Raw genomic sequence first — 22,984 nt, forward strand, 5'->3', positions numbered from 1 at the left:
ATGCACGATCCAGGTCATCAACTGATTATAGGGTCCTTTACTGGCTGCATCAGGTGTGTTGGGCAGAGAGTAGTTGAAACTGTGCAGTGCTGTGGGTCATCAGGATCAGAATTAAGAAATGCTGCTTTAAAGATCTAATGACAGGTTTTTAAGGAATAGTCTTTCTATGGCTTTATTCCGAAGAACCCTTTTGGTGCACTTTTTTTTTTAACAGCTTAGTGAGAGATTATTATGTTAATCTTTCGAGAGATGGTTTTGCTTTGAAGAAAAAAATAAAAAGGAAGAAATGGAAGAATGGAAGAAATGACACTTGGAATTGCAGTGTTTAAAAGGATTTTCTTTGTAGTTTTTTTAGAAGTTCTGCATAATTTGGTAATTGAAATATAAACAGTCATTCAAAGGGGTTTGATGCAAAATGATCTATTTTAGAAAAACTTACTGACTCAGATTTCTTTACAGTGGTTGTTGCAAATATAGACATTTTATTCACTACCTAAAACAACCAGTAAACGAACATGTGATTTCTGAGTTTTCGAATGAAATGTTGATAATGGTAAAATAGCGATAAATGTGAAAAAAATTAAATTTCTTTGGGAACTATTTTGCTTTACAACACCCCATATGTACATCTCCGCCATGAGGTTTTTAAAAAAGTGTTTTAGGCTAAAACTTTCTCAAAACTATTGGAAAACAATGTATTAGGCATCGGGCAATATATTCATAACCATTGTAATACCTTTCTGTAAAAGAGCTTTTGGAGGCATTAAACACTTCAGATGTTTGGGTTCCTATGCCCACCACTGTGGTGTTAAGACAGAAATTGAGAAATAAATTTTTCTAATATTCCCAATATTCCTTTCCATGTGAAGGAGACCATCCAGACTGCAGTGACTATCAGGCTACAGCACATCACCACACTTCATGCATGTTACATAAACATCTTCCTGAAAAATTATTATCAACATAAATACATGCATGCTTGTCACAAGACAGGTTTGTTAACATACCACATGGGGCACTTTAGGCTAAGGCATGCTGAGAGAAGATGGTGTGAGAAAATGCACCAATCACTGCAGTCATTAATCGAGTGCAGCTGCCAGTGGTTTTATTTTACTCCCATGCAGAACAGATTACAGTATGATTACAGTTTTACTTTACTTCATTTTATTTTATTAATGAATTTTTTCCTAGTTCTTTCCCTGATCATTATATCAAAAAGGCCATAGAAAGATATATGAGAGCACTACTACCAGGTGCATTTTTTGAGAACATTTAATTCATTCTTTGCTAATGTGTTGGGAGGACAAAATGAGCAACAATGAGTAAAAAAAATCAGAAACTACAAGCTCAAGGGTCTCTACTGTAGTATAGCAGCAACTTAGCAGTCCCATACAGTTTCACTAGACCAAAAATGTCATTTATAGAAAAATGAACAAAGCCTTGCAAAGAATTACCAATGTTAAATATGAGATTAGTTATTTTGGGAAATTAACCACAGAACATATCATGCAATTAAATCAAGCTGAGCAGGTCTGACAGCACAGGTGAGCTCTGAGGGCTGCATGAGAGGAGGAGGATTATTCAGCTGCATGGAACTGAATGAGTTTAAAGGGGTCATGTCCTACATTTTTGTTATTGTAATTTTTCTACTGTAATGTTTGAGTACTAAAATATTTTAATATAATAGTGTAATAATAAAAACTGCTATCATAATTCCTTTTTTTACATGGACATTTTGCAATATGTATTTGTCCCTTAGAAAACATTAAAAGTGATTTTCCTGTTGTAACATTCCCACTTCAGCTCTGAACAGAGTTTGTTAATGAGCTGATTTGTCGGTTCAGGTGTATTGGGACAGAAAAAAAAACACTAAAATGTGCTAGCATAGGGCCTTTTGCACCTTTCAAGCGGTCGCAGTTTTATCAGGAAAAATTAGTTTCCTACCAGGAAACACTACAAGAACACTCTTTAAAGTTAGATGTTAAAGTGGGGAACACAGAAGAAATTTTCAATACAGCACAAATTGGCCTAAATTTGACGTCAATGACAGTGACATAACTAGGATATTATGGGCCCCCGTACCAAAATTACTTCCAGCTAATAAAAAACTACAATGTAATTTGCTTATTGTGTAGCGATTGTTATTTCTTAAACAAGTTGATGCTCTCAAGGCATGCCATTCCACCCTCTTGCCTCTACATGCACACACATACACACACACACATTATCTTACCGCTTATCCTTCTGGGTCGCAGGGCTCTTGCATCTAATGCTAACCTAAACGTTTGTGTTAGACCACATATATGGATTACAATAGTTATATGTTATACGACATGTCTATCGAAATCAGTCTACAGTAATCAGCACTGTACAAACATAATAAATGGTAGCTGTAAAGTAAATTTAGACATGTTTTAAATTCAACAATGAACCCATATTTTATTTCTGCTTCATTTTTTATTGAAAAACACTAGTCAAAAAGGTTGAAGGTCATAGATGCCAGTTAGCTATTAAACTACAATAATTATGTTACATCCACATTATGTTTTGTTAATCTCCCACATAAAGCACATGAATATATCAGAGAAAACTACCAGCCAACTGCAGTTAAAAGCAGCAATATGTCAAAATGTTCAAAAATACTCAGACTTCCCTTGTAATGAGTGATTCCAGCTACTTTAAGGTGTACCCACTGCTGATACAGGCATTCAGTTGTGCACACACAACTTGTATAATCTCCATAGAAAAGCGTTGGCAATAGAACGGGATGCTCTGGAGCAGTATAAAGCCCCTCAGCATAGAGAAGCATTGAACACCTTTGGGATGAGGTTGGAGAGGTTTTTTTGATCCAGAACTAATCATCCAGTATACATCTTTCAGTGTTATTTGAAAAATCAAATACAGACAAAACAACATGTTTTGTGGGAACAGTTTACAAAGTTGTTTAAACCTGCACAAACTGCTTATAGAAACAGTAAAGCAAATAAACAAAGCCAAAACCAAAATCATCTAGATCACTGTACAAACACTGTAATTTGAATCGCAACACGTAACCTGTCAGGTTAAGGCAGGGTTTCTCCTGAATAGAGAATTGTGAGGCGTCCGCCTCCATCAAATGTCGTGCCGTCTCTAGCTCTTGACTGCGTTAGCTGAGGTTCGGTAAAGAAAGACTTTTATTTATTTTTTTTATTATTTTTGATATATGCTTATTTTAATAATCTGTGAGGACAGAGGAGGTGGAAAGCAAAAGAGACAGGCACTGTAGTCGCTGTTTGGCGTGGGTCACTTTTCGTTTTTTCCTAGTTACAGCCCTGGGTTTCACTTTTACAAAAGATATATAAACTAATATAAAGTAGTTGTTTTAAAAATAATTACTTGGTTTTTATATAATTATTAGAACTCTTGAGACTAGAAAGTATTGTAGCAACCCACTACCGGACATGGACACGCGGGAGGTGTGGCCATGCAGAGCGGTGTTGCATGCGGCCTCATAGTAGCGCTGGACCCCAGCAAACACAGTTACCTTGTGATGATGTTGTGACAACTCATAGTTTTGGTGCCTAAAACATTGAAATGTAATTCCTCAGAAAGTTGTGCCAATGTCATATGGCAACATTGTGACAACATAGTGGCAATGTTGTCAGCATGTGGTCACAACCTCCTAGAATCCTCATAAGTTTCATTATGTTGTGCATGGAACTCCATGGAACTTTGCTAAGTTGCCAACAGGTTGTCATAATACCATATGATAATGTTATTGAATAATGAGGTTGTGATAACATTGTGACAACCTTAATCAGACAATATAAACAGCAACACCTTTTGAAAACGTTGTAGCAACGCTGTAAGAAAGTAGACAAAGTTTTCACAATGTTGTGTGTTTCCTGGAACTCTTAGTAAGAGAGACTTTAATGTGTAAATAAGTTGTTGCTGATAGGTTTAAGATGTGTACATGTTATATGAGTTGTTTTGTATTGGGCTGTAGGGTAATGTGTGGGTTTAAGGTCTGTCATGAAGGTGAGTTGTTTGGCTAGAAGTGACCTACCTCCTATAGAATCCGTTTCAGACAGTGCTTAGCAATGGTTAACCACTGCTGCTGTGTTCAATAAAAGAACATTTGCTGTGTTTTCCATGTGTTTTCCTTCCCTGACACCATAGTATGAAACTTTAACAAAATTGAAGGACACATGACACAAAAAGGAAATATTTCAATGGTTGTAATATTTCATTTATAGAGTACAATTTGAAACAGAATTCAACACTTGAAAATTGCAACATTAAAATAATGATAAACTCTACAATAATACATTTTGAGATGTCATCATAGTCTCAATCACACTAAAAATAAATTACAAAAGACTGCCTGGAATTTAAAAGCACAGATGTGCACCACTGTGATCAAAAATGTTAATGATTGTAAGGTCATTTGTGGGCTGATGCCAGTATCAGATATTTTTCATTTACATATCTGCAATGGCAGTGCTAATACAAACGCATTTAGACAATGTAGAAATGTACTTCCACCCAAATTAGCATTATTGAAAAATGTAATATTTATTTCTATAGGCTTGCAAATACAATAAGAATAATAAAATCTATACATTTTAGCACAGTAGCCCAGTGTTACCCCTAAACATTCTGCTCTTCCAGAATACAATAAATGCATCACTAAATATTGATTTAAAATATCGGTCAAATCTAAATACCTGTACATCTGTCTAATGCCGAAAGGATTTTGATAACATTGTGCATCCCTACACTTTAGTTAGCATAACGGTTTAAAACATTGTTAATCAGCTGCTGCTCTGCAGAATATCAATAAGTAAATACAAAAACCCAATCCAAAAGATACAGCAGTAAAAAAAAAAAAGATAAGAAAATACAGGTTATATTCAAAATTTGTCAAAGCTTGATAATCAGATTGTAGAGCTATGCAGAGAGTAGAGGTAGGCTTGCATAATTTGCAAAGGTTTTAAATTTAACTCTTATGTCTTTGTTACTTCCTTTGCGGCAGCTCAACTTGCAGGTAACATAATCATCTTTTGATCTTCACAGGATAGCATAAATGTACCAGCTTCTCCTCTCTTGGACACAAAGGAAAGGTGACATGCAACCAACAACATTTGCCAGCTTAAGCGTAACCTGTTTGAAAGTCATTAGTTGAGTACTGAACCACTCAAACATAGCTGGTGTACAGATACCTCTCCTTTGCAGCTGCTATGAGAAAAAGATCAGGATCATACAACAGCTTCACACAGTATGGATCCCACTGTTTGAAAATATCCCCACATAAAAAAAAAACTGACAAATGAACAAACCAAAAAACCTCAGCTGAATCTGTGGCTGAATAGCAGATAGTTTCACTCATCAACTGGTTTCCAAAGTTATGCATCATAGCGCACAGGCCTCTAAGCCTACAGTCAGAATCATGAAAAACAGCAACTAAAATTAGAAAGTAAAATTAAAAGAATCTAAAGCTAAAGAGTTTTTTGGAATTAATTTCACAGTGCTTCACTATACCACAGTATTACAACCTTGTAGCATTCCACAACAGTCTTCTGGAGAGTGTGCACCAATAAGTATTAAATGATCATAACTTCAGCATTAAAAGCCATATATGCCACAAGTGTCTCTTTAAGTCAAGTTGAACTCCTCAAAGTGGATTCTCATTATAGTGTCTTTCACTGCTGAGAAGATTAAACGGATATTTTCTGTGTCTGTGGCGCATGTAAAATGTGAGTACATGCGTTTGCGTTCTGAGTTCTGCTCTTCATACATTTTGAGAATAAACTTCATTGCAGTATCTGCATCACACTTAGGGCCTGGAAAGAAACAGATTAGCTTGTAGAAACTTTGGCGTAATATTTTGAACACAGTTAAAAAAAAGATTGTTCTTGCATGGATATGCATAATTTGTTATGCGTTATGTTTCTTAAACAATTTTTGTTTAAGAATTTAAAAGACGAGTTTGGCCTGTTAAAGATTAAATAATGTGTTTATATTGTAAATGTGGCTAATAAGATGTACTAGTATTAGCGTGTTTACTTAGCCTACACAGTGTGTATATTAAGCCTCTCACCCCGGTATTCAGGAAAGTAGTCTGCAAGGTGAGACTTAGTGATTTTCTCTTTAAGGATGTCTGTCTTGTTGAGAAAAAGGATAATGGAGGTATTTTGGAACCATGGGTAAGTGATGATGGTTTTAAACAGAGCCTTGCTCTCATCCATACGGTTCTGTAAAGGAAGAATATCAAACCAAACACACACAATGCCAAACACATTAAGATTCCTTTTAGTTAATACCCCTCCCTCAGCTTAATCAGAATTTTGAAAAGAGCATCCTACCTCACTGGCATTCTCAAGCAAGACCTGGTCATATTCGCTCAGTGCCGCCAGGAAGATTATAGAGGTCACATTCTCAAAACAGTGAATCCATTTCCTCCTCTCTGACCGCTGACCTCCCACATCAACCATCCTGCAACACAAAGGAACGTCTGTCACAAATTGAGCCAGCAACATACAGTGCTGTGAAAAAATATTTGCTCCTTACCCGATTTCTTCTATTCTTGCCAATTTGTCACATTTAAGTGTTTCAGATCATCCAAGTAATTTTATTACAAGATGAAGACAACACAAGTACACTCAAAATGCAGATTTTTAAAGATCGTTTCATTTATTGAAAACAAAATCTATTAAAAATCTATGTCACCCATGTGAAAAATTAATAGCCCTCCAAACCTTGGCAGTGACCACGGCAATCAAACGTTTGCGATAACTTGTGAGTCATTTACACACTGTAGGGGAACTTTGGCCTACTCTTCTTTGCAGAATTGTTTTAATTTGGCACCGTTGGAGGGTTTTCGAGCATGAACTGCCCATGAACTGCCCATTTAAAGTGTTGCCAAGCATCGCAATGGGATTCACCTCAGGACTCATAGCCATTTCAAAACCTCAATTTAGTTTCTTTTCAGCCATTCAGGGGTGGACTTGCTTCTGATCATTGTCCTGCTGCGTAACCCAACTATGCTTGAGCTTTACGAGACAAATGAACAGGCGGACATTCTCCTTCAGGATTTTCTAATAGAGAGCAGAATTCATGGTTCCATTGGTTATGACAAGTCATCCAGGTCCTGCAGAAGCAAAGCAGCCCCAGACCATCAGACTACCACCACCATGTTTGACAACTCTCTCATGGATGGCATTTTTGCCCAGTGTCTTTCTTATAGTGGAATTGAGTACATTGACCCTAACTAACTCTTTTGTGACCTCCTAAATGAGTTGTCAGTGTGCTCTTGGTGAAATATGGTAGGCCAGCCACTCCTGGGAAGGCTTCACCACTGTTTCAAGTTTTGTCTATTTGTGGATAATGGCTCTTACTGTGGTTCGCTAGAGTCCCAGAGCCTTAGCAATGGCCTCGTAACCTTTTCCAAAAATGGTAGATTTCAATGAGTTTGTTTTGCATCTGAATCTGAATCTCTTTAGAATGTGGCATCATGTGCTCCTTTTTAGGACCTTCTAGTCAAACAGGTTCTATTTAAGTGATGTTTAGATTCAACAGGTCTGGCAGCAACCATGCCTGGGTGTGGCTAGTGAAGTTGAAACCCAACAGTCAGGGGGCAATATAGGGACATAGTGTTGTGAGTTTATGTTGTAAGTTTGAAGATCATACAATCGTGAATGAGGGTAAATAGATCATTTCTGTTTTGAGATTGAAGATGATGGGCTAGTGGATGGGAGTGTATTGGCCAGAGGTCTATAAATCTGGACTTTGAATCCAGTATCTCGTCCTGGATTTTGTAATCGCTGGTAGGTGAAACACTAGGTGGCCAATCACTTACATCAACAGCGATGTAAGTGACTACAACTACCAGTGATTACAAAATACGGGACCAGAAACTGGATTTGTTCCCTGCTTGCCTGGCTTTTACAGTAAAAACCACCATTTCCAGGATGATGTAGCACTTTGTGACATTATAAAGTAGTCAAGTGTGACTGTGTTTAAGCCTTTTTGAGTATTCATATTTTGTAGTAGCAAAGTACATAAGCACAATATATACAGTAGAGTAATAGTGAACCAACACCAACACTGTTTTTAAAATTCTGTTATTCTAGAATAGTAGTTCAATTTCAAATTCACAGTCATTTGTATAGCACTTTTTACACTGGGCAATTTCATAAAGCAGCTGTACAGATATTCAGGTCCAAGCCCAAGTTAGCAAGCCAACGGCAACAGTGGCAAGGAAAATCTTGGTTCTCAATTCTGGTCCTGGAATATTTCTGTCCTGCGTAGTTTAGTATTTTCTGTCCTAACATGCCCAGTTCAACTTAGGGCAGGCTTGTTAATTAGCTAATAAACTGGATCAGGTATGTTAGAGAAGAGAAAACACTAAAACGTTCAGGGAAGCAGTATTCCAGGTCCACAACCATGACTAAGAAACAGTATCAAACGTGAACTGGTCACGTCTGACTGGTATCCAGTATGCATATAGCAAACATTACAAATTGGACTGGTGCATTCCTAAAAATAAATTTACTATACCTATAGTTTGGAATTTTAGCACAATATTTTACCTGAATATAACAGAGCTGAGGTTAAAGGGATACTCTATAATTCCAGTGGTGGGCACTCTGACTCGCAGAATATCCTGGACAGTAGGCACGTAAAGAGCAGAGGAGATTCTGTCTATGTCATCCAGGTAACTAAGTAAGAAAAAACGTCACAAATGTTTAGAACCAGAGTGTTGGATATTTTGATCACAAATCTGTGCAAGTTTTTTTTTGCCAAAGAACACCACAATTGAAATAGACAGATGAAGAGCCATGGTAAAAGGAACTCACTATTTGGCTGAATCTGACAGCTGATACTCTCTCCTGCGCTCATAGCATTGCTGCATGCCATGGTCACTCCACACACTCTTTATGGCCTCAGCATGGTGGGCCTCCATTGTCATCACTGTTTCCGGTGTCACACCACTTAGCATTGCAGCAAAATTCTGAAACACACACACACACACACATACACACACACACACACACACTCTTTTTATAAACTAAAAACATTCATTGTCTTCTAACCATGCTTAGGCAAAGTACTGTTGCATTAAATAATGACTCAAATAGAGGTAAAAGAAGCTATGAAAGAACAACCTGAGTAGGGTTCCATATAGAACTGCAGATGAATTTCTTAGCATCTATTAGCATAGGCATAAGTTTGTGAGGTGCTTTATTTTTCTCTTTTTGGGCTACTTCTAAAACAAAATGCTAACGCTACAGTGTCTGAGATATAAGCAACAACAAAACAGTCCATTCTTCACAAATTGACAGCAAAACAGCACATTCTCCACAACTTGACAGCAAAAAGTGTATTATTCACAAATTGACTTGTGTTTTAAATAAAAAAGTAGGTTTAAAATGATTTGAAAATACTTTAGAATAGTGCAAACCCTCTAAATATGTACTTAAGTATTTACAAATTACTACCGACCTCTGATGTTTAGGCTCACAAGTGCTTACTGTGTTTTTGTCATCTATGAATGGGATACGCAGGGTCTCCATGGCTTGGATCATAGCTTGAACTGCAACAAATATATTCTGGAAGACGAGCCTGGTGTAGTCTCTTCTGTCATCCTCCGAGTAGCCCTTTCCATGGATTATTCTCATCTGCTTGATAAAGGTGCTCTTACCACTCTCCCCTGTACCTAAAGAGGTTTTAAACATATTGGTTTTTAGTAATTTCTTACATTTCTCCTGAAACACACTACAGCAACCTTCTTTACTTCTCTCCTGAAAAACACTACAGCAACCTTCTTTACCTTTCTCCTGAAACACACTACAGCAGCATTCTTCATATTTGTTCACCAGAGATAGGGACTTCAGATTCAGTGACTCAGACTCCAGTTCTATGTCTATGACTGCCAACTCGAGTCAGAGTTGCGCTTAAATCATTTGCAACCGGACTCGGTCTCAAGACTTATGATTTGTGAAATTTCAGCCAGGAAAAAAAACCTGAAGATAACTGATTAAATTACAACCGCCAACTTTAATGCATACAAAAATAAAACGATTTGTTACCAACTTTATGTGCGTGACTTTGCATGTCAGTTTTGCTATGGTCATGCACAGTCATTACTGTAACACCGTTCTTTTGCAGTTCACAGTGGCATCAGGTTTGATACGACGTCAAATAATGAGCATTTCATTACAGAAAACCCATCAGCTTGATGAAGAGTACAAAGCGCTATACACAGTAAATGCGTTTTTTTAAAATGAAGAGGCAAAACAACTCGAAACTGTTAGGTAGAATGTACTTTGGACGTATGTTAGCTAGCACACTTGCTAATCTAGCTGTAATTTCTCTAAAAAGTACTAAAGTTTCAGCTGGATTAGTTATTATACTAGCTGGCTAGCGTGAGCTATAGGAACTATAGACTAACTAACTGTTTCAAGTTGTTTTCCCTCAGTCTTTTAAACACACCATTTACTTTGTTTAATGAAAGCCTTGTTAATTGAACTTGACAGGCTTTTATAGGGGGTTTACTTTCATATAATGCAATGCCTGCAGTTAATAACTAGACTAATTTAAAATTCTCTACTAAAGACTCCAGACTCACTTGGTCTCACATGCCAGTGACTCAAGACATGACTCAGACTCACATAAAACAACTTGTGAACATCTCTATTCTCCACTGAAACACACTACAACAATCTTCTTCATATTTCTCTGGAACACATTACAGCAGTCTTCCTCATATTGCTCCTTGCTGGGAACATAGACTTTGTAGCATTGAAAAACTGATTCTGCTACAGTGTGCGACACAGACAGTGCTACATTCCCCATGAGGAGTAATTATCCACATAAAATCTAGTTTGACTGTTTTAGCTTAGAATGAAAAAAAAAATATATATATATATGTAAAATCTAAGCAGAGTTACAGGCCTGGGTATTTCTGTTCTCCTACAACCATCCCACAACCCCCAAAATTTCCAGTTCAAGAAGCTCTAGGACAGTGGTTACCAACCCTACTCCTGGAGATCTACCCTCCTGCAGGTTTCACCCCCAACCCACCTGTAAAACACCTCATTCAGCTAATTAAGACTTCTGAAGGCAATAATAAGATGGATCAGAAGGTTCATTAGGGTTGCAGCTATAGTCTACAGGAAGGTAGATCTCCAGGAACAGGGTTGGTGACCACTGCTCTAGAGTCTTTTACCCCTACTTGGCTACGATTTACTGGAAAGAAAATATCAATGTCCCTCCAGAGGGGAGCTGAATTACCAGCATAGTAGACAATATTGGCTGGAATTAAAAGCTAGTAGTTAATTATAATTAAAAGTTTTGTTTGTTGATTAAATTTAGTTTTATTAATCTGCTGCTACCTCCTAATACTCAGATGGTGGTGCTATGTCCCATATAAAATCTGTTATTGCTGGTGAGTGAATACTGTTCAGGTTTAAGCTCTGTCTAATGAAACAGCTGAAAGATTGTGGTGGAGATACTGCCCTTTAGTGGGTAATCAAGGAATTGCTCTGTGACAGATGTGCCAGTTCTGCAGTACATCATCTGGTTGATACTCAAATCTCATTCACTATTACACAGATGTGTACAGAGAATTGTTGTTGCTGCTTGCATTTCCTCAAACAATACCTATATTAAGAATAAACAAAAATTAAACTAGTTTTTTTTTATTCATATTATCATTATAATGTTTCATTTACTGGAAGCCACTTACCATCTTCACTACCAATGGACAATGACCTTACCAATGACCTTAACTGAAGAAAAAAAATAATTGAATTAAAAAAGAAGATAAAAAAAAGAAAGAAAATAAAAGATGCACCCATTGCTGACACAGTCATTCAGGTGGCACACATAGCTTGTATAATCTTCATAGGAAAACATTACCAACAATGGCCAATGCTATCATATCCATACACATATCCATCAGCTAGAGAGGTAAAAAAAAACCAAAAAAAAACAGAATTGGACTTTGGAGCAGTGGAATTACATATTTTTTGTAATATTGAATACCTTGAGGTTGATTTGGAGTGATGTTTGAGATCCAGAACTGATCACGCAGCATCTGTAGCTGATCTCTCAAGGGTCTATTTAATTCACAGGCTTACCTGGGCCCAGGGTCCCTGAGTTATAAAAGGCCCAGATTAGCTGTTTTTTCCCCTTTATTGAATGAGATTTACTTTTCTCCCATTTCATATTCATAACAAGCCTTCCCAAACAAACAGAGGAAGAATATCTAAGCTGACTTGTTAAGTTAATCAAGTTTGTATTATGGCAAATAAAAATTGCCTCCCTGCCTAGTTCCGCCTTCTTTTCTAAGGCCTCCAATCACTACACTGCACAACCGTCGCTATCCGTCATCGACACAAGCTCAGTTCATAATCAGTGTTTGAATCTGAAGCTCCAGCTGTGGTTAAAAGATAAAACCAAGCATGTGCAAAAGTAAGATTCCGTCCTGTAGTATATGTCATTTTTGTCAGTTTCCTGCGTTGTTTTCTTGGTACTTAAAGCAAACATCTATCAAAGGTAAGACCACACACTGTTGGAGAAGCGTTGTCTGACTGATTGGACAGAGCGCAGCTAGCATATATGAGCTCAAGATGGTTAATCTCAAGTTCATTACAAATTTCAAACCTTGACCGAAAATGTCTTTTAGTGGTTTGATTCTAGATTTAAGTTTGGTGAGGCTAAAACTGGCTTCTTATTCAGATTTTCTTAAATGGTTTGGCAGACACAGGCACCATTTAAAGTGGAGGGGAAAATTTGAGAACCTGGCGGATAAGAAGCTAACTGATGCTTTGTTTAAATTTGTGCAGTTAAAAGTGAAAAGATGATGAATGGCAGTATTGGAAGTCACAAGATTGAAAGTGTTACTAGCCCCATAGGGCTCACGACCACTTGTAGCCCCACAAAACCAATGTACCAGCATCTAGTGAAAAGCTGTCTCAAAAGACAAGAGGCTGTTACTGCAGCAAAAGGGAAAATCTACCTGTTAATACCCTTGATTTCAATGGAATCATTGGATAAGCAAATGTTTACAATCTTTAGTTAATCTAAGAAAACTAAAACCATTATCAATAAATTATTATTATTATTATTTTTAATATTCTTTCCCAACATAACAGCATTGAGTCCTCTCCTATGATACTTTATGAAATTTGAGAATACAGAACAAGCAGTCTGAGACCACGTCTCTATACAGACTCTTTTCTAGATCCTCTAAGGGACTAGGTCATCTCTTTTGGACTCTCTGCTTTGACTCACTCACAGATTTACAATGAGATTTAGGTCAAGCGAATGGGGATGGCCCTGTAAAAACCTGGACTCTGTGGTCATTATACTATTTTTGTGTGGTGTGGATCATTGTCCTGCTAGAAGATCCAACCATGACCCAGTTACAGCTTTTGGCAGAGATAGCCAGATTTTCTTTTAAAGGCCCTGTACAATTGTTTCTTAAAATCTGTGAAAAATAAATATTTCAGCAAGCAATTTTTATTATATTAATTTTATTAATATATTTCAGTTATCTTCTATTTTTTTCCTCCAAAAAAGACATTAAAATGAATGTTTTGTATTTTCTTTTTTGTCTGTGTGGGTGTGGACTCCAGCAGATTGATTGACAGCCTCTGTATCAAACATAACCCATTTCAACCTTTGCCGAAATGTATTCCGACGCGGAGGCATGCCAACCAGTGAAAACATGGTTGGGCGGGCAGAGGCAGAATGGAACTGCTGCGCCATTTAAGGTAGAATGTGAAAATTCGAACAAGAAGCTTGCAAAAAAAGGCAAACTTCAGCTTCACAGTTACCTGTAAATCTGTAAATCCAAAAGGATCTGAATACAAGCTGAAAATTATACTGGCATGTTATCTCCCCTTTCTGGGAAGTACCAGGTGCCCTACAGACAACGCGTGATTAAATAGGGGTTAATGAAATTCCCTGGTTAATTAAATTAGTGGACGCCACAATTCATATAGAACACATTTAGAGTAGTGCATTTCTTACATGTTGATCAATTTAACATTATTTTATCCAGACCAGGGGTGCACAACTCCAGTCCTGGAGGGCCGGCGTCCAGCACAATTTGGGGATTTACCTGCTGAAACATGTGATTACGCTCATCTGTTAATTAGGTTTAGTGGATGTGTTTGGGTGGGGAAACTTTCAAACTGTGCTGGACACCGGCCCTCCAGGACAAAGATCTAGAGATTAGCCACTTTGTAATCACGGTGTGGAGGCCTTTAAAATATCCTGGTACTTCATGGAGTTCATGATGCCATGTATCACAACAAGGTTCCCAGTTTTACTCACCTTCAGTGTTGCTACAAAGCTGTATTTTTGTCTCATCTGACCATAGAACCTTCCAGTCAAATTTCCAGTAGTGTGAACCTTGGATAAATTTTTGCATTTTTAACTATCCTGTGCTTGGGGACAAAATACACTTGCATCCATTTTGGGGCAGGTTCACTATAGCTCCAGCTCACTTAAACTTATTAATTGTATAAACAGTGGATATGGCCAGTTTCAGGCATGGAGCTACATTTATAGCCACTGAATGATTTAGGAACACACGTTTGTCTTGTTTAATTTGTGTATTCTTCAGTCTTTCCCATGTAAATGAATGCCTAACATGAATGGATAAGAGAATTTGGCCTCACTTGAGAGTCCTTGAAGAGTGCCTTTTAAAATAAAGTGAAAGTATCAGGTGACACTTAAGGTTTAAGTATTGTTATCAGAAAAGAAAGAAGTGATAGAATGCTCTCTCTGTTTGATAGTGTTGTTAATTTTGTAGTTGTCTAATTTTAAAGCTCCTTGCACAACTGAAGAACAAATATCACAATTTTAATTTACTTCGGATATAGTTTTAGAACATTTGCAATGCACTTGTGCTTTCTAGTCATGCACTGATCAATGAGAATTGTTGAAGGCTTATAAACAGGTTTTTCAAACAGTTTTGGTTATGATAACGTTATCAAGATGACTATAAGGAAACATTACACTGCATTTGTTCATCTCTTCTTCCTTCTACCAACCAAGCGATGGGCACACCTGATTAGCATAACTCAGCACAAGGAAATAAGCATATTCAAATTGGTAACCAGAATTATGAGAGTGATTCAGTTATATTAACGCTCATCAAACGCTCTTTAAACGTCTACACTGTTCACCAAAGCATTATTCATAAACCCAACTATTTCTTAAAAAATTATTTTCTTTTCTGTCACACCCTGTTTACTTCATAAGGAATGAACACAATCTTTTGACCAGATAGTATCACAACACAGCATATGTTTTCAAGGCCACAGTCAGAGGATAGATACACAGTTTTGCATTTATTTGAATGAGGATGCTAAACATACTACCTCTGCTAAAAAATTCATCTGCTTCATGAAAACCAGCACACTACAAGGTACCAGACAGACAGATGTTTCAGAATCTATCTTTAAAATAACCCCGTCTATCAGCTAGGTTTTTCAAGTGGGCAGAAAATGACAAATCAATTCATAAAACCCATAAAAAAACAGCAGCATACCTAGAAGTAACAGCTTTAGCTGTCGATGCGCATCATTTTTGTCCATTCTCAGCTGTCTCTCGATCTCTTTGTGGATCCTGTAACTCTCCCTCTCTTCAACAGACATACAACAGCCATCCATGTTCCCAAAGTTTGCCTAGAACAGTATCCGTGTACGTAAAAGACAGTAAAAGGACTGGCTTGGAAGGTGAAGAAGCTCCCTTCTTCAAATAAGAACAGTGTAGTTTACACAGGTCCTGAAGCAAAAGGCTACAAAACTGTAATTTCTTTAACAAATAGGAGCTATGTATGTGCCACACAGGTTATCCACAGACTGGCTGTAGATACTTTCCTCCTTCTGGCGTAAATGGGGCGTTACACTGCAACACAAGCCTTGCACTAAACCTGAATGAACTTCATTTTTCTCATTCTTCTCTTAATGCCTTCCTACCTTTCATTTCTGCTTACCCTCTTCCCTCTCGCCCTGACAAAATCAACTGATGAATAACAACACATGGGAAGGTCTGTATTATAAACTGGAATAATTTATTCCATAACAGTTGATTAGAAAGCATTTTAGACAACTGTTCAAATGACAAAAAAAGAGCAAAATCCAAGTCACAGAGGAAAGTAGAAAACAGCACAAAGCAACTTGGCAGCAATGTTTGAGAGGAGAATGCAGCTACACTGCATCTGGGTATTCCTCCAAATGTTCCACATGAAGTGGAATGAAATTTAGAATTTGATCCAGAATTTGGACACACTGCAGACTTCTGACAAGGCTAATTAGTATTCAAAAAAACAAAAAAAAAATCAAAAAGACCACCCCGTTCAACAGAGGACCTGGCACGATTACGAAGTGATAAGAGTTGTACTCATTTTCTTCTCTTGGAGTGCATATTGCTGAACAACTAAATTACCAAACCCCCTACTGGCACCTTAAACATTCATTTTAGGCGGAAAGGGGGGCACAGTTCATTTTCAAATGGCTAATTCATTAAAGTACAACATGAGGCACCTCAGACCATGGCATACCAGCAGATCACCATTAACATGGGAGGAATGAAGTATGTACTGTACAATTGGGGGTTGAGTCAGACTCACAATTCAAGTGCAACTGCTTTTGGTTTCAGGTTACTCCACTAGAGCCCTACAAAATTCTTCAGTTAGTGAACCGAGGCCATTATCTGCTGTGTGGATCAACAAGCATTATGCACACAGTACCAGTGACCACCAAATAAAACAAAACGAGATATGGGAATACTGGTGTTACACACTGGAAATGTTTCATTAATTTTTGCCTTGGGGCAAATGTGTATGTCATTATGCAAAAAACAAACTAAATAAATAAAACAGCAAACAATAGATGTCATTACAAAGAGCTTCTATTAAACAGCACATTTGTTCTCCATCCCCAGCCTGTATCAAAGCCAGCACTTTTGATATCTTTCAGAGCTCAACTCTGTGATCTTCAGACATAATGAATGCTCTCAAACACAGAGAAGCAAGAGCATGTCATACATTGTAGTAGCATCATACTTTACAGTTGAATACAACTTTGAGACTCTGTGTCTCAAATGATATTTGTAGATTAGTTTGAATGCTTGGCAAGAATTACAGTCAAGTGAAGTTTAATTTGAGATCAGTCACCTTAGGAATGATTTAAACTTCAAATTAACACCAAAAGCCCTTGGAATCATGAGGACTTTTCAAAACATTTGGATGGTAAACATCACACAGCACTAATTCCACCACTGTTACTTTCTAAAATAGCAGCCCTTCATCAATAAAAGGTTGTAAACCTGTTGAAAGCACATTTAAAAAGAAAAAAGAAAATTTGATGCTCATCAAAAAAAAAAAAATATCACTTAGATTGCATTAATTGCCTTCACCTTCTCTAGCAGTGTTAGGAAAGACCACTGTATTTTTCCTTAGTGAAACACTGAGCAATCTTTGTATATATCCATATTACATCAAATCATTTAATTAACAGGGGCTAACCCTTTTCTAGAAAGCAGTTCTGTAAGGCAGCCTTGTTTTAGACAATGACTGTACATTTTGACAAAAGCTTGATTTCACTAAATTGACCTCTTGGCCAAAATCAATAACTATGTCAGCAAGAGTTTTCCAATGATGTACTGAGGGTTTTTGGTATTTGATGTAAATGAGACCAAAAATGCAGATAACAATATGGCAAAATGCTTGATCCACCTAATGGGAAACTCCTAGGGCTCCTCGGATACCAGGCACCAATTGAAATGAACAATTTAATGACTATAATTAGCTTAATGTTCTGAAATACTGATGAGTAAAATGACTTAGCAATTTGCAGAGTGAACACTAATTGAGAAGCAGGGCTACTTTACAGGAGCAAAATAGCAAAGTAAAATATCCAGAAGACAACAGACAGGTGATGTGTTAAAGAAATAATATCGACATTTTCAAAACAAAGGGGACAGCTAATGTTAGTGGTACAAATATTAATTTGGCAATATATAAGACAAGCATATTTAAAAGCAAAATGTGGCACTTGTAACATCTACTCAAGTCCTATCAATTTACTGTTATTCATCATGAAGACAACAAATGCATGGTAATCTGACTTCTTTTAGAATAACCCCCTGAACTTGCCAAGTCTCCTCAGACTTTGAACAAAACGCCATCACCAGCTGAAGTACTTAAATACAGTGGACAATGGTTTTAATTACTATCTAACAACCACTTGTCCCTCGGAAAATAATCATATAACATGACCAAAGTGAAAAAACAAATGTAATCACCTTAGTAATAAACCAAATGCATACATTCTTCAAATCGCAGACAGAGAGAAGACCGCTACTGAATTAAAAGAGATTCCTCAGAAAGAGCAGGAAGGTGAAGGCATGTCTCTTCCAAATGTATTTACTGCTTGTAATCATAAAAGGTTCATTAACATAATTTCTCCTTAAGATGGAATAACAATTCAAGATGGACCCTGTGAACAAGCTCCAAGGTGCAAATAAATATTTATGCAGTAGTGAGCAGTTTCTATTAATTGATATTATCGTCCAAAGACAAAAAGGTAATTGGTCTCCAAATTGCCCTTGAGAAAAACAACAGAAAAAAAAAGAAAAAAAGAAAGAAAGAAAAAAAAACAAAAAAAAAAAAATCAAGACAGACCAGTACGATCTCTGCATGCCATTTATGAGTATGGTCAAGCTGTGGTCTGCAGGTGCTTTTTGAGCAGGAAGGAACAAAACAGAACTGTCACCAGTTTGTTTTGTCTTAGACTAGATTGTATTCCTTCAGATTGAGCTGCAAGATGGTGTCCTTGACAGCAGCGAAGACGAATCGAATGTTTTCTGTGTCTGTTGCGCAGGTGAAGTGAGAATAGATGATTTTGTCACTGTCTGGATTCAGGTCGACAAACATCTTCAGGATGAATTCCCTTGCTGCCTGAGCATCCCTCTGGGGACCTAGCAGTGAAAAAGAAAAAGAAAAGAACAAAAATTAACTCGTCTTGCTTGATGTCTTGATTTGCTGCATGTTGTGAATGTTTTTACTAGCTGCGCTCTGCAATCTCTATGCATGTTTAAATGTGTTTGTCAAGATACTGTATTTCTATGAAGTAAAAAATCTTTTAAAATATTGTCATTCATTGCAAATTGGAAATCATAATTTCCTTCTATTTGTCATGTATTTTTGAGTGAAACATGCTACCAGAGAGAATCTCTGAGCTAACTCACTGATGATGGGTAGTGGGAAGGGGTAGAGGTGAACCTTTGTATTATCTTACTGTATTCTGATTTTGTTTTTAAAATTACAGTCAAATTAAGACACAGAGCACCAAAGGAAAATCAGTATTATCATCTTGTCCTCATTACAAAGAAAAGATACCTGAGTTACAGAGAAATAAGTCTACAATGCCTTTGTTGATGCACACAAAAGGAATGCACACTACCATCTACTGAACTATCTACCCATCCACTTCTTTCAGAAGTAAATGAGCCTGATATTCTAATCTTACACTCGGCAATCTCAAAATCTAGATTTTCACACCACTCACCATCATACTCAGGGAAGTAATCCACAAGATGCGAAAACATTATTTTCTCCTCCAACAGGTCTTTCTTGTTCAAAAACAAAATGACAGAAGAATTCTGGAACCAGGGATACGTTATGATCGTCCTAAACAGTGCTTTGCTTTCCTCCATCCGATTCTGAAGGGGAAATAAGACACCTTTCACAACGCTGCACGTTTACCAAGTCATCTTCAAAAGCTACACTGGTGACAATGCTGGCTTTAGGTTCCATTCTAAGAAAATCTGCACCCTCTGCAAGTTATACTGCATATTATCCATAGAGAATGCAAAGACTGCAATAGAATAAATAAATAAATAAATAAATAAATAATTATTTAAAAATTCATAACTGTAAAAATGAACGATAAAACCATCCCACGTTCTACCTACAATTTGATATTGGTATTAATGGGAGTAGCAGAGTTCAGCAAATTTAATTTTCAGATAACCGATCCAAATAAACGTTTTTCAGTTCTGACATATATACATCAAGAATAACTGCAAATACTGCTACAATGAGCACTACTCTGGCTCCCTCTGCTGATCATTCAGACACAGACACACACCTCATTGTCAGATTCCACCAGAACTTGGTCATATTCACTCAGCGCCACCAGGAACATGATTGAGGTGACATTCTCAAAGCAGTGGATCCACTTTCGTCTCTCTGACCGCTGGCCACCCACATCCACCATTCTAGTGGAGACGAGTAATCAGATGTGCAAGGGCAACACGGCAATGACACCATATGCCACAAACCACATACTACACAGCAGCAATACAAGAAAACTGGAAAGTAATTGTGCAGCAAGTCAGATGGGAAAAACACAGTAAATTAACTATTCAGGCCAGTGAATTACTTTCAGATTAGTTTGAAAATAAGGGTGCACCAATTTAGAATTTCTAGGCCAGTAAGATACCTGCTAACACCTTTTTGTAGCCAAAACTGATAATAACAAAATTAGTTTTTTGTGCATTTTGAAACATGTTCACACTATAATTCATATCTGTAGCAACAAAGGTTAAAGATGCATTTATTAGTTTTACATAGCCAAGATGTGGTTAAATATTTTTGATTATTTATGAGCCTTCCAGAGCCACATACAGTGGGAGGTGAACATTACATTAGCAGTCTTGTTCTGTACCGCTGAGAACTCTTTCAGTACAGCAGTAGTATTCCTGAATGGTTAGGGAATTGATCTTCTGATTTTCCACATGTGTGATGGTGGCATTATCCACTTTACTATTAATTTGAGTGAGTTGAAAAGAATAGAATTTCCCAGCACTAGTGATTACATATGAATCACTGCATAACTGAGCTAAAAACATGGAGTTAAATTATCAGGTGCAATACTAATAATATGAACTACATTTTCTCCATGCTTATCTGTGAATGAGGAGAATATGTTGGCCGTTAATATATTGTGCAAACCTATTTACAATAGAATGAGCTTCACGAGAATGGAACAAAACAACATGTATAAAATCAGGAACAACAGTCTACCTGAATATGACACTCTGGAGGTCAAAAGGGTATTCAATGATGCCAGTTGTGGGCACTCTGACCCTGAGCACATCTTGCTGCGTGGGCACGTACGATGAGTCAGCTATACGATCCAGTGAATTTAGGTAGCTGAGGAGTAAATGTATATGTTAGAAATACAGATGCACAACCTAAAGTACTTCTCTGTAATGATCTCAATTAACAGGGATTTCAGATGGCTTAAAGAGCAGCCATCTTTGAAACCACCAAAATTCAAGTAGTTAGTTCCTTTATGTATCAAAGTAATGCCATACAGCCATTTGCAAAGGCCTAGTGGTCACATGTTTTACCAGCCTACTGTTGGAGCTTTCGGTTTCAGACTTGAATTAGCACTGGCCTTAAAAGACCCTACTGTCGCAGCCTGCTGAAACAAGAGGACCCCCAAAACTTACACAAAATCATCAATTATGCAGTAACTGGTGCATTAAACAAAGTTTGCTGCCTCTGACATCAACAATACAGGAAAGGAAGAGACCTAACGAATCAGGTCTAACCTAAATCGATGCAATAATTTTACAGATTCTTAAACCAATCCTCACAAAGACATATGTCTGCTGTACACTCACTATTTGGTAGAATCTGACAACTGGTATTCTCTCCTTCGATCGTAGCACTCCTGGATTCCTGGGTCATTCCATAAACTCTTAATGGCATCTACATAAGGATTTACAAATGTTGTAACCTTCTCTACATCCACTTCTCGAACAATACTGGCATTGCCCTGAAAAATGATGGGAGAAAAACAAAGCGTTAAAAAAGTTGTTAGGTGTTCAATAGGCCATGCATGGGTTGCTATGTTGTGGTCCCATTTTACCACAAATTCATGTTTCTGAAAGTTACTACTGGCAAAGCATGAGCCTTTACTGTGGTGCTTCATCAAGGTTGCAGTGTTCTGTTATATTTCAGTCAACTGCATGCAGATGAGAAAAACTAGGCTTCCCTTTAGGCTTATCTAGAAATGGAAAAGAGGTGCCAGCACATTTCTGTAAGGCAGTGAATTTGTATAATTAATTTTATAGCTTGGAGGGATAATCTCATTAGGGCTGAGCTGAATGATTAACCGAAGTGATTTTGTCTCTCTCATGGTATTTGATTCATGAGTTGACCTACTTCATGATGAGGGTGCACCCCCTGGGAAACCCTAAATGATACACAGATGTCCATCAATAATAGCATCAAATTAAATATTAAACCTATGAATGTTTCCTGATAATGACTTAATGCATTTGTTGACTGTGCAACAGTTTACTCAAGTCATGGGATCACGCAAAAAAATAAGAAAGACCTCACTGTTTTGCCCAAGACCTCAGAACGAAGTTCAACATTAGTGGGTAGACAATTAGAGGCCACTCCTTACCTCAGCTCAGTGAAGGCAAGGTGAAGGCTGGGAAAACAACTGTACCTTATTGTGTTCATATTTGTAGGGAATCTGGAGGGTGTCCATGGCTCGGATCATGGCCTGAATCGACGTGAAGATGTTCTGGTAGACCAGCTTGGTGAAACCCTTCTTGTCCTCCTCAGAGTAGCCTGAACCGTGAATGATTCTCATCTGCTTTATAAAGGTACTCTTTCCGCTCTCTCCAGTCCCTACACCACAGAGGCAACAAATGGGAAAAAGGGGCTCTGTAAAATCTACAAAAATCTTGCAAAATCAACAGAAATAAAATGATAATCATAATAAAAACAGAAAAATGCAACCTAAGCCCTACACCTGCTACCTCCTGCCAACTGGTCCATACAACCCGCCAAACGTGCACGGTTTAGTAGGCCACGGGGAGGCAGTTGACTTTCCAGCCGCACTAAATGGCCAGTGGTCTGCGAGAAGGGTCGATAGTTTCTTAGAATCACAGGAGC

General features: G+C 37.5%; 2 protein-coding genes across 3 annotated transcripts in view; both read right to left on the reverse strand.

Annotated features, from left to right (window-relative positions):
• Window positions 1-5,634: 5,634 nt before the first annotated feature.
• LOC118814582 (guanine nucleotide-binding protein subunit alpha-14-like) lies at window positions 5,635-15,907 on the reverse strand. The gene is made up of 7 exons (XM_036580260.1): window positions 15,548-15,907; window positions 9,513-9,697; window positions 8,838-8,992; window positions 8,571-8,699; window positions 6,345-6,474; window positions 6,080-6,233; window positions 5,635-5,822 (listed from the first exon to the last, which is right to left on the reverse strand). Exons 1-7 carry the CDS (start codon window positions 15,666-15,668, stop codon window positions 5,635-5,637), a joined length of 1,062 nt encoding a protein of 353 aa, XP_036436153.1. The 5' UTR covers window positions 15,669-15,907.
• Window positions 15,908-16,055: 148 nt separating this feature from the next.
• gnaq (guanine nucleotide binding protein (G protein), q polypeptide) overlaps window positions 16,056-22,984 on the reverse strand; it is an 8,051-nt gene continuing 1,122 nt past the window's right edge. The window contains exons 1-7 of one of the 2 annotated variants that reach the window (XM_036580259.1): window positions 22,849-22,984; window positions 22,533-22,717; window positions 21,697-21,851; window positions 21,092-21,220; window positions 20,154-20,283; window positions 19,572-19,725; window positions 16,056-18,981 (exon numbers count right to left, since the gene is read on the reverse strand). The exon at window positions 22,849-22,984 is cut by the window's right edge and continues 586 nt beyond it. In XM_036580259.1, coding sequence (XP_036436152.1) covers window positions 18,791-18,981; window positions 19,572-19,725; window positions 20,154-20,283; window positions 21,092-21,220; window positions 21,697-21,851; window positions 22,533-22,717; window positions 22,849-22,867 — 963 coding nt within the window. In that variant the 5' untranslated portion in view covers window positions 22,868-22,984 and the 3' untranslated portion in view covers window positions 16,056-18,790. The remainder of the gene's footprint in view (window positions 18,982-19,571; window positions 19,726-20,153; window positions 20,284-21,091; window positions 21,221-21,696; window positions 21,852-22,532; window positions 22,718-22,848) is intronic. The other variant, XM_036580258.1, reaches the window with a different exon arrangement.

The sequence above is a fragment of the Colossoma macropomum genome, unplaced genomic scaffold, assembly GCF_904425465.1.
Source record: "Colossoma macropomum unplaced genomic scaffold, Colossoma_macropomum, whole genome shotgun sequence".
In the NCBI taxonomy this organism is placed as follows: Eukaryota; Metazoa; Chordata; class Actinopteri; order Characiformes; family Serrasalmidae; genus Colossoma; species Colossoma macropomum.